General features: G+C 42.6%; 1 protein-coding gene across 1 annotated transcript; it reads right to left on the reverse strand.

Annotated features, from left to right (window-relative positions):
* Window positions 1–5,539: 5,539 nt before the first annotated feature.
* myl4 (myosin, light chain 4, alkali; atrial, embryonic) lies at window positions 5,540–9,363 on the reverse strand. Its single transcript, XM_041062257.1, has 7 exons — window positions 9,268–9,363; window positions 8,671–8,698; window positions 8,198–8,347; window positions 7,506–7,579; window positions 7,307–7,406; window positions 5,655–5,732; window positions 5,540–5,568 (listed from the first exon to the last, which is right to left on the reverse strand). Exons 1-7 carry the CDS (start codon window positions 9,361–9,363, stop codon window positions 5,540–5,542), a joined length of 555 nt encoding a protein of 184 aa, XP_040918191.1.
* Between the last annotated feature and the right edge of the window lie 1,617 nt (window positions 9,364–10,980).

Below are 10,980 nucleotides of genomic sequence, written 5' to 3' on the forward strand. Positions count from 1 at the left end.
AGAAGCGGCGTGCTGCTCGTGCACAGGTCAGGCTAACGCAATCAGTATCACCTGCTCCGCCTGCTGCCTCATCAGTCAAACGGCTTCAGCTGGACCAGAAGCGGAGTTACGGCGTTGAATCCCTTCGCATGCCACTGGCCATTTATTAGCCAACATATGACTGTGATTCATGCTCCACTTATTCGTTTTACCTAAACAGAAAGGATCTCAGTGATTCGATCAAGTGGCGACAACACCAATTCAAAGGTAAGTTCTGAAAATCGGATTCACATGCAATGATTTAAGCTCATTATTTCACAAATCATATTACTAAATGATTGTTTTATTATCTCCTTTGTTGTACTGCAGTGATTGAATATCTGCCTGACCCATTTCAGACTGTCAGAACTCCGATTCACGTCTGATTCTATTATGAATTAAAGGGACAAACGGGGGTAAACAGATGACACGCACACTGTCGCAGAAAGTAGCTCAGCCGGTGGCCTCCACCAACATGCGTGTGTTTGTAGATGCCGAAAAAACTGCTGTTGAACGAAAAAATACAGTCAAGAGTTGAATGTTTTTGCACCGTATCTCTGAACAAACCTGTCGTCTCGCTGTCAAAATCGTTTAATTGGGCTTCTGCTGGATTTTAAAACATTTAGCAGAGAAATCACGGAGAAAAGACACCGAGCGGTGCCTCACACGGCGGCAGATGGGAGAGCTTTAAACGCTTTAAAACAAAATGGAGAAAAATCTTAAGCTTTACATGGATTCCACATGAAGAGAAACTCTTACGCTATCGCTTCGATTCGATTTTACCCTTTATTACTTCCAGCAAACGTGTATTTTGCAGATTTCATGGTGAAGAGAAAACACAAGTGGCTCCTGTATTCCTGCAGCAGCAGAGAGCGGCGGGCTGGGTTGAGTCTCCAAGGTTCTCAAGGTGGGTATAAATTAATGTCTTAGCAGGGAACTGTGTATCATTCTAATCCGAGTCGTTGACAGGAGCTGTTCGACAACAAGACGGCAGAAGTCGCCTCAGCTGCGCCCGCCGCTCCAGCTGCATCCGCCGCCACCGCCGTCCCAGCCGCTCCGGCGAAAGCACCGCAGAAGAAGGCCGCAAAGCCGAGCAACAAATCTGGACCAGACCGCTGCTGCCGCCGCTGTCAAGAAGCCAGCAGCCACCAAGAAGCCCCAAGCAGTCAAGACGACAGCGAAGAAAGCTAAGAAACCTCCAAACAGCCCGAAGAAAGCGGCCAAAACTAACAAGCTTGCTGCCAACAAAACACACAAAAAGTCCATCAAATCATTTCAAACTCGTCGAAAAGCTCTTTTAAGAGCCACCCACATATTTCACTCAAGAGCACACTTCCAGCGGATATTCTCTCCATACTCTTTCCCCAAAACCATCATAACTACAATCATCATTAATCATTCCTAACCTGTCATCGCACTCATTCTGTCAGCGCTGGAAAACGCAGCCGCTGGCTCTGCAGGAGGGCAAAGATAAGGAAACATTTAACCCCCGAAAAAAAAGACAAAACCTTATATAATGTGTCGCTGCTGTATGCTTGAAACTCTGACAAGAAATTTGAAATTATCATGCTACTGGCCATTTATTAGCCAACATATGACTGTGATTCATGCTCCACTTATTCGTTTTACCTAAACAGAAAGGATCTCAGTGATTCGATCAACACCAATTCAAAGGTAAGTTCTGAAAATCGGATTCACATGCAATGATTTAAGCTCATTATTTCACAAATCATATCACTAAATGATTGTTTTATTCTCTCCTTTGTTTTCCTTTCAATTTTATGTGACCTTCCGCTTGAAGTTCCACGATCACCTGATTGCCGAAGCTGCGGGGTTTTTGCAGGGCTCCTGATTGAGCCAGGATCTGCTGTGTCCACTATTTTACACATACCTGCCGAGCTCACCGATCAGAAGCGGCGTGCTGCTCGTGCACAGGTCCGGCTAACGCAATCAGTATCACCTGCTCCGCCTGCTGCCTCATCACTCAAACGGCTTCAGCTGGACCAGAAGCGGAGTTACGGCGTTGAATCCCTTATCATGCTACTGGCCATTTATTAGCCAACACATGACTGTGATTCATGCTCCACTTATTCGTTTTACCTAAACAGAAAGGATCTCAGTGATTCGAACAAGTGGCGACAACACCAATTCAAAGGTAAGTTCTGAAAATCGGATTCACATGCAATGATTTAAGCTCATTATTTCACAAATCATATCACTAAATGATTGTTTTATTATCTCCTTTGTTGTACTGCAGTCATTGATTATCTGCCTGACACATTTCAGACTGTCAGAACTACGATTCACGTCTGATTCTATTATGAATGAAAGGGAAAAACGGGGGTAAACAGATGACACACACACTGTCGCAGGACGTAACTCAGCCGGTGGCCTCCACCAACATGCGTGTGTTTGTAGATGCCGAAAAAACTGCTGTTTAACGAAAAAAGACAGTCAAGAGTTGAATGTTTTTGCACCGTATCTTTGAACAAACCTGTCGTCTCGCTGTCAAAGTCGTTTCATTGGGCTTCTGCTGGATTTTAAAACATTTAGGAGAGAATTAACGGAGAAAAGACACCGAGCGGCGGCAGATGGGAGAGCTTTAAACGCTTTAAAACAAAATGGAGAAAAATCTTAAGCTTTACATGGATTCCACATGAAGAGAAACTCCTACGCTATCACTTCGATTCGATTTTACGCTTTACTACTTCCACCAAACGTGTATTTTACAGATTTAATGCTACAGAGAAAACACAAGTGGCTCCTGTATTCCTGCAGCAGCAGAGCGCGGCGGGCTGGGTTGAGTCTCCAAGGTTCTCACGGTGGGTATAAATTAATGTCTTAGCAGGGAACTGTGTATCATTCCAATCCGAGTCGTTGACAGGAGCTGTTGGACAACAAGACGGCAGAGGTCGCCCCAGCTGCGCCCGCCGTCACAGCCGCCCCAGCCGCTCCGGCGAAAGCACCGCAGAAGAAGGCCGCAAAGCCGAGCAACAAATCTGGACCAGACCGCTGCTGCCGCCGCTGTCAAGAAGCCAGCAGCCACCAAGAAGCCCAAAGCAGTCAAGACGACACCGAAGAAAGCTAAGAAACCTCCAAACAGCCCGAAGAAGGCGGCCAAAACTAACAAGCTCGCTGCCAACAAAACACACAAAAAGTCCATCAAATCATTTCAAACTCGTCAAAAAGCTCTTTTAAGAGCCACCCACATGTTTCACTCAAGAGCACACTTCCAGCGGATATTCACTCCATACTCTTTCCCCAAAACCATCATAACTACAATCATCATTAATCATTCTTAACCTGTCATCGCACTCTTTCTGTCAGCGCTGGAAAACGCAGCCGCTGGCTCTGCAGGAGGGCAAAGATAAGGAAACATTTACCCCCCAAAAAATACAAGCCCTTATATAATGTGTCGCTGCTGTATGTTTAAAACTCTTCCAAGAAATTTGAAATTATCATGCTACTGCCCATTTATTAGCCAACATATGACTGTGATTCATGCTCCACTTATTCGTTTTACCTAAACAGAAAGGATCTCAGTGATTCGATGAAGTGTGTACAACACCAATTCAAAGGTAAGTACTGGAAATCGGATTCACATGCAATGGTAGTAATCTGACTTGTTTCCTTAATAAAGAAAATTTAATAAAAACTTTTTTTTTTTTTTAAATTAAAGTAACATTTTCCAAAAAATTTTTTTTTTCCTTTTTTGGTAAGTATGGATAAGATTATACTAGTACCAGCGTATCCTGCGGTTGTGCGGTGTATGGAACACAGGATAAGGCTCTGCCCCCTGGTTCCTCCTCTTCTTTCTTGTTTTCTATACCAGATTTTGTGTAGAAGCAGGAGACCCCAGAGATTAACAACAGAGATGAAATGAGACATGGAGACATCAGAATCAAGATACTCAACTCTCCTTCATCACCTATTCAACTCCTCAACCGGACCTTGGATTCATCACAAGCGAACAATCTACATCAGGTATCTCTCCACCACTCAACCAGAGTTAGAGATTCCAACCGCGTACACACTGAAAATTAAAATCTATCCCGAATAGAGGAGTTCTTTAACTCTAAAAAAACAGAAGCGTTAAAACCTATTCTAAAGAGGTGTCTCCCTAATTATTAAAACTGAAAGATAAGATTTAAAACCAGACGTTAAGGACTCTAATTGGCTACGGGACACACTGTGGGACTTGATCAACCCCGTGAGGGCCGCACTCGGGTGAGAGTGTCTCGTGGTAATGGCCGAAACACTCTGTGATCCTGAGGTCCACTACTGATGATCTCTCTTTGAAAATTGAATCGAAGGCAACTGGACATATGTTTGTCTGGGAAGACGTTTCGCCTCTTATCCAAGGGGCTTCATCAGTTCATACGCATCGGTCTATCTAGTCCGCACTAGTCTGACGTCAGACTAGTGCGGACTAGATAGACTGATGCTAAGCTACATAACACCTGAGCTAACTAATGCTACAACTAAGCTAAGTATGGCTAATTTTTTGAAAGGGACTACTCCAGGGCGCCAGCAAGGACCATGTTGGTAGGACAGTGCACTTATCGTTCTCTCCTCGGAGGGGATGGACTTACCTTTTCACCTAACTCGCCAGTGCCCCCTTGGTTAACCTTGCTGTCGCCCTGGAGCCCCTAACCCTAACCCTCCCCTAACCCAATAATTTCAAATTTCTTGTCAGAGTTTCAAACATACAGCAGCGACACATTATATAAGGGTTTGTATTTTTTGGGGGGTAAATGTTTCCTTATCTTTGCCCTCCTGCAGAGCCAGCGGCTGCGTTTTCCAGCGCTGACAGAATGAGTGCGATGACAGGTTAACAATGATTAATGATGATTGTAGTTATGATGGTTTTGGAGAAAGAGTATGGAGTGAATATCCGCTGGAAGTGTGCTCTTGAGTGAAATATGTGGGTGGCTCTTAAAAGAGCTTTTTGACGAGTTTGAAATGATTTGATTGACTTTTTGTCTGCTTTGTTGGCAGCAAGCTTGTTAGTTTTGGCCGCTTTCTTCGGGCTGTTTGGAGGTTTCTTAGCTTTCTTCGCTGTTGCCTTGATTGCTTGGGGCTTCTTGGTGGCTGCTGGCTTCTTGACAGCGGCGGCAGCAGCGGTCTGGTCCGGATTTGTTGCTCGGCTTTGCGGCCTTCTTCTACGGTGCTTTTGCCGGAGCGGCTGTGACGGCGGATGCAGCTGGAGCGGCGGGTGCAGCTGTGGCGGCGGGAGCAGCTGGGGCGACCTCTGCCGTCTTGTTGTCCAACAGCTCCTGTCAACGACTCGGATTAGAATGATACACAGTTCCCTGCTAAGACATTAATTTATACCCACCGTGAGAAGTGTTTTTGTTTTACTGACATGAAGCATATGGGACAAACCAAACACATTTTGACAGTAAAACATTTTATTACAGAAAACAGACTCTGACCTATGAAACTCTCAATGACTGTGTTGAACACTTCATATCCTGCTGATTCTGCTCTTGAACCAACATCAACACGCTCTCATGTTGTTTCAGCCAGCCATGATGTGCTTCACAAAAGCTGGAAGACACATGTACAATTCTCTTGAGTCATTTTTTCACTGCGCTTTGTGTTTTTTTTGTATTTTCATTGGATGTGAATTTTACCTTCATAGTTGATACAACCATTAGCTTCTTCCTGTCCTGCCAGAAGCTGGTCCACTTCTCGCTCTGTCATCCTCTCTCCTGAAAACACAAAACATCCACAACTGTCATAGTCAGGAAATAATGCCTGGTTATGTTTTGTCTTGTGTTCATATTGTCTTGTGGGTTTTGCGTTTATTTTGAAATGTGATCTCTTGTTTCAGGTTGCTTACCCTTCCTCTTGTTTCCCGCCAGTGTGATTGTTTTCCCCGCCCTAATTGTTTCCACCTGTTCCCCTTACCTGGTGTCTATATATCATCTGTCTCCCCTTTTGTTCTGTGCCAGTTTGTCTTGTCCTTCATCAAATGAACCAGTGTCCTTATCAAGTCCTTATATTTCATGTCAGGTTTTGTTGTTCTTTCGCACTTTCACTGTTCTCGTTTTGATCAATTGTTTTCGCCTGTTGTTTTACATTTTTCCTCGTAAGAGTGATTTTTTTGTTTGTTGTAATCTTTTGTTTTCGTACCTTTTTCCCCGGTTGGGTGATCCTTGTTTTGTTTTGTTTGCTATTTGATCCTTCGTTTTGGAGTCATGCATTTGGGTTCTGTCACAGTTCAGTTGTGACACAACGTGATCGAGTTTGATGTAGGCTGATACCCACACTGAACATGTTGACATAAAAAAGAATATATTAGAGTGGTATTGTCGTTTCAAAACTATCAACACTACCAGTCAGAAGTTTTAGAACACCCCAATTTTTCCTGTTTTGTTGTAATTCAAGCAGTTCAAGAGCAATGAATAGCTTGAAACTGTACAGAGGTAAATACTGAACTATCAGAGGCTAAAAAAAAAAAAAAAGTTAGTTACACAAAAATGAAAAACAATGTACATTTCAAAATTATACAAAAACACTTTTTCAGGGAACAAGAAATGTTTTTAACAACTTAAAGCTGTTCTGCAGCAACGGAGGTTGATCAAGCCTTGAAAGTTGGAGCTACCCGTTCCTACAGGTGTTCCAACTTTTAGTGATTACTTACAACCCCCACTGTCTACATAAAAGTAAGCAACCTACCTGCAGGCCACACACTTATGGGAACTTCTGCAACAGAGTTGGGAGAAGAACTTTCTGAAGAATATTTGATTTCTTTGTAGAAAGAATTCCACGAGTGTGTTCAGCTGTTACATCTGCCAAAGGTAGCTGCTTTTATGAGTCAAAAGTTTTGAATAAATTTTGGTTTATAAGTTGATTCAATAATTTCTTTAACTTCAGTTGTTTATTTGTTCCGTGTTTTCATTTCAGAGTACAATGAGACATTAAACTGCACAATTTTCAACAAAAAAAAAACTGGAAAAATTGTGCTGTTTGAAAACTTTTGACCAAAACTGTACAACACGTTACTTTGAAATAAAATATATTTTACACACCTGTCATGTTTCATTCTTTTCATTTGTTCTAACTTCATGTGTTCACATATTAATTCATGTTTTTTTCCAAAGCTGTGACTGTGTCCCTTTGTGAACCCTTCAGTCACACACACACACACACAGTATTTCCTATTCCCTTGAATAATCTCTGACTTTTGTATTTCATTATACATATTTACACACACGTACACATATATGTATTTGTGTGTGTGTACATGTATATATACAGACACACAAACTGCTCATCATACCCAGAGTGACCAGAACATGTCTTAGCTCAGCGCCCATCACTGTCCCATTTCCTTCTTTATCGAAGACTCTAAGGCCTTCTACAAAATCCTCGTATGTCCCCTGTTTACACACAAGCACAAAAAAACACACAGTAAGTCATAAATATTTCTCAGTCACTGACATTAACATATAAACTGTGAACATGAAAACTTATCTCACTTTGTCTTTGGACTGAGCCACATGTTGTAGCATCGGCAGAAAGGTCTCAAAGTCCAGGACTTTAATTTCCATTTCTGTACACAAGCAAAAGAGGACAGATGGACATAAGAGACATCAACGTCAATTAATTCATTCATCTTCCACACCGCTTAATCTGTCAGGGTCGCAGGGGAGCTGGAGCCTATCCCAGCTGACTACAGGCGAGAGGTGGGGTGCACCCTGGACTGGTCTCCAGTCAATCACAGGGCCGACACACAAAGACAGACAACCACACACTCACACCTAGAGTCAATTTAAAGTGGCCAATTAACCTGATGTGCATGTTTTGGGGATTCTGGGAGGAAACTGGAGTACCGAGAGAAAACCCACACAGGTACAGGGAGGGTAACGCACACTCTGTACAGAAGAGCCCAGAACCGGGATTCGAACCAGGAACCATGAACCAGGAAACATCTTGCTGTGACTTGTTGAAAGTGCTAAACACTGGACCACCGTGCCGCCCACATTAACATTTACTTTTCAAAAAAAAAAAAGTTTAGCAGAACAGGACATGAGCACAATAATGGATTTCACTCAATCTGATTCTTACAAAGACGAAACAACTTTGAAAATATTCTTCAATAATTATATGATTAGATTTTTATTCATAAACATTTTAACTTAACAAAAACATCTTTACTTTATGTCCATACCATCAGGTTTGGGCTGTCCTAGCACTCGGAGGACTTCAGCATTGGTTGGATTTTGTCCCAGAGCTCTCATCACATCTCCACACTGAGAAAACAAGATCTTCATCTGATTGTCTGGACTTCTGTCGAACAGCTGGAAGGCTTCTCTGAATTCTGCAGACGCCAAAGAGTGGACTGATTTTTAGTCTGATGGTTGATGAACTGCATCAAACAATTCTTCATATTCAGAACTTGTCTAAACAATGACAGGTTTTGTGATGACGTGTAAATGCAAAGACTCGTGGATCACATGAAAATCAAAATACACATCATGTTAAAAGCAGGTTGAGTCTGAGCTCAGAGTTTATACTGGAATCAGTCATAATGTCACTGTGCAAACTGGTTATACTCCTTCTGTGTGTGTGTGTGTGTGTGTGTGTGTGTGTGTGTGTGTGTGTGTGTGTGTGTGTGTGTGTGTATGTGTATGTTTGCTTTACCTACAATCTGATCAGCACTGAATTCAATCTGAAAAAAAAAAAAAAAACAGTTAATCCTAACCCTGTGATTACCATTAAGTCATTGATTTTCCAGTGGCTAATGTGGTTCATTCAGTTTTTTCAATTCATTAAAATGTATAAAGCTTCTTCCACGATCAAAATGGTCTCAAAGCTGTTCACACAGAGCCAGAGTCTGACCCCAGATCAGCAGAAACAGCTCCCTGTGAACCCGGCTCACAGGGGGGAGCCTCCTGCTGAGGGCCGGGCTGGGTCATTAAACACAGTCATGTGTTAGAGACGGATCATTGCTTCATATAAATCACATATAACAGACACTCATGAATCACCTCCTGCAGCTGTTCAGCTTTCTCCTCATACACTGTGGCTTTAAATGTTTCACTCGTTTCCTCTGAACTAAGTTTTCTTTCTTCTAACATTATAAGCAGAAAATGTGAATTTGTGTTATTGAAGATTTTCTATTACAGTGATTTAGCTTTCAGTTACAGGCAAACACAGGGACCAAAAGACAGAGACAGACAGAGAGACAGAGAGACAGACAGAGGATAGTCACACAGAAAGTCTGACAGATGTTCAGACCTTGATGCTGCGTGGCTCGAAGTCTGGCTCTTTAGAAGCTTCAGGGTCTGGAGACATTTTCACTGCTTCCTTCTTTTGTTCTTTCTTCGGTGCCATGAAAAAACTGATAGAAAGAAAATAAACAGAGTAGAATCATACAAGACAGTGAAAGAAGACAGTGAAAGGGAAGAGAGGAAACAGAGATTCCTCTGTGACACAGTTTAAATACTCTAACCCAAACCCCATCACCTCCATTTATGGTCAGAGAATGAACTCATGAATGAATCCTCTCAGGATTTCTCCTGCAGAAAGACAAACTGCAAATAGATCTGAAATAAATTCTACTATCCTCTACTGAACACACATCTACTCACACCACCTTAAATAGAAATCATCTGCTGTTTTGTATTGGACCCATGCAGAACCCCTTTCTACTGAAACTGAAACAGAACACCTTAAATACACCAATCAGAACCGTGTGGACGTATTTACCTAAAACTGTGTTTGATTGGTGTAAAAAGCAGCTACTGTTCTCTTTGTTTTCCTCATTGATTCAAAAACAATTTCAAAAAATGGAAAGACATTATTTCCTGAATCAGATGTTGTGTTGTCTTTGGTTAAACTCCATTTTGGACCTGGTTGTTTTTTTGAAGAACTCATTAAAGACTTTTTTAAAGGTTTGGATTCTTCTGTCAACTCACTGCCATCATAAGATATTACCCTACAGAACTCTGCTCTCCCAGAATGCACCTCTACTGTGGCAGATCCTTCAGTTCTCAGGCTTCTCTGCTGTGGAACCATTTACCAGTTTGGGTCTAGGAGGCAGACTGGGAGGCAGACTGGGAGGCAGACTCCCTCTCCATGTTTCACAGGAGGATAAAACCTTCCTCTGTAATGAAGTATATAGTTCGTTCAGGTTGATAGAACCATTTACTAGTTAAGCTGCTATAGGCTCAGACTGCCCGGGGACTTCCCATCATGCACCAGGCTCCTCTCTGTCTGCTCTCATTCATATCCCATTAAGACATGTTACTGACTCAGCTTCTTCTCTTTCCTGTGGTTCTGTTCTTCCTCTCCTCTCTTCTTCTGCTGTCGCCCTCTGCAGGTTCATCTGCTCTCAGACCTGCAGAGTCTGGGTCAGCTGCCGTGGGTCAGCTGCTGTGGGTCAGGGTTAGAGGGTGATAAAGACTGCACAGCACATTTCTGGAGTAGCGTTTCCATCACTCAGGGACATTTACAGCAGCAGGGTCGTCAGGAGGAACCACAACATCATAAAGAACAACACACACCCACGGCACAGTGTTTTCACACTCCTGCCATCAGGAGGCGTCACAGATGAAAATAAACCTTTTGAATCTTTGAATCTTTGAATGCAAACAGAAGTTTGGCTGCAGCAGAACTTCCACTGAGGAAAACATGAATAAAACAGTTTATTGAGCAGATAAAGTACCAACAATGTCCCCTAATCCTGCCAAAACATGATCCTTCAGCAGAACCACATGGACCATCTCTCATTCATCCTTTACATGAACTGCCTCCTGTTCCACCAGTGGGGGGCAGTGAGTTCATTTAAAGCCTCACAGTGTTTTCTCAGTAACTGTGTTAAACTAACAGGGATCAGTCTCTGAAAGTCAGTGCAGCTCACATCTGTTCAGAGTCACCAGCAGGGGGCGCTCTCAGACAGCCAGTCATATTTTGAGAAACTGAAACAAAATACGGATGAATGTGGAACAT

Source organism: Toxotes jaculatrix, chromosome 18 (genome assembly GCF_017976425.1).
Source record: "Toxotes jaculatrix isolate fToxJac2 chromosome 18, fToxJac2.pri, whole genome shotgun sequence".
In the NCBI taxonomy this organism is placed as follows: Eukaryota; Metazoa; Chordata; class Actinopteri; family Toxotidae; genus Toxotes; species Toxotes jaculatrix.

Excerpts from the sequence above, each read along its gene's own strand:
- myl4 (XM_041062257.1), bottom strand. The coding sequence starts at position 9,363 with ATGGCACCGAAGAAAGAACAAAAGAAGGAAGCAGTGAAAATGTCTCCA. Across the intron at positions 8,699-9,267 it reads TCGAGCCACGCAGCATCAAG|ATTGAATTCAGTGCTGATCA; the intron begins GTCTGAACATCT and ends TTTTTTTTTCAG. Across the intron at positions 7,407-7,505 it reads TGGCTCAGTCCAAAGACAAA|GGGACATACGAGGATTTTGT; the intron begins GTGAGATAAGTT and ends GTGTGTAAACAG.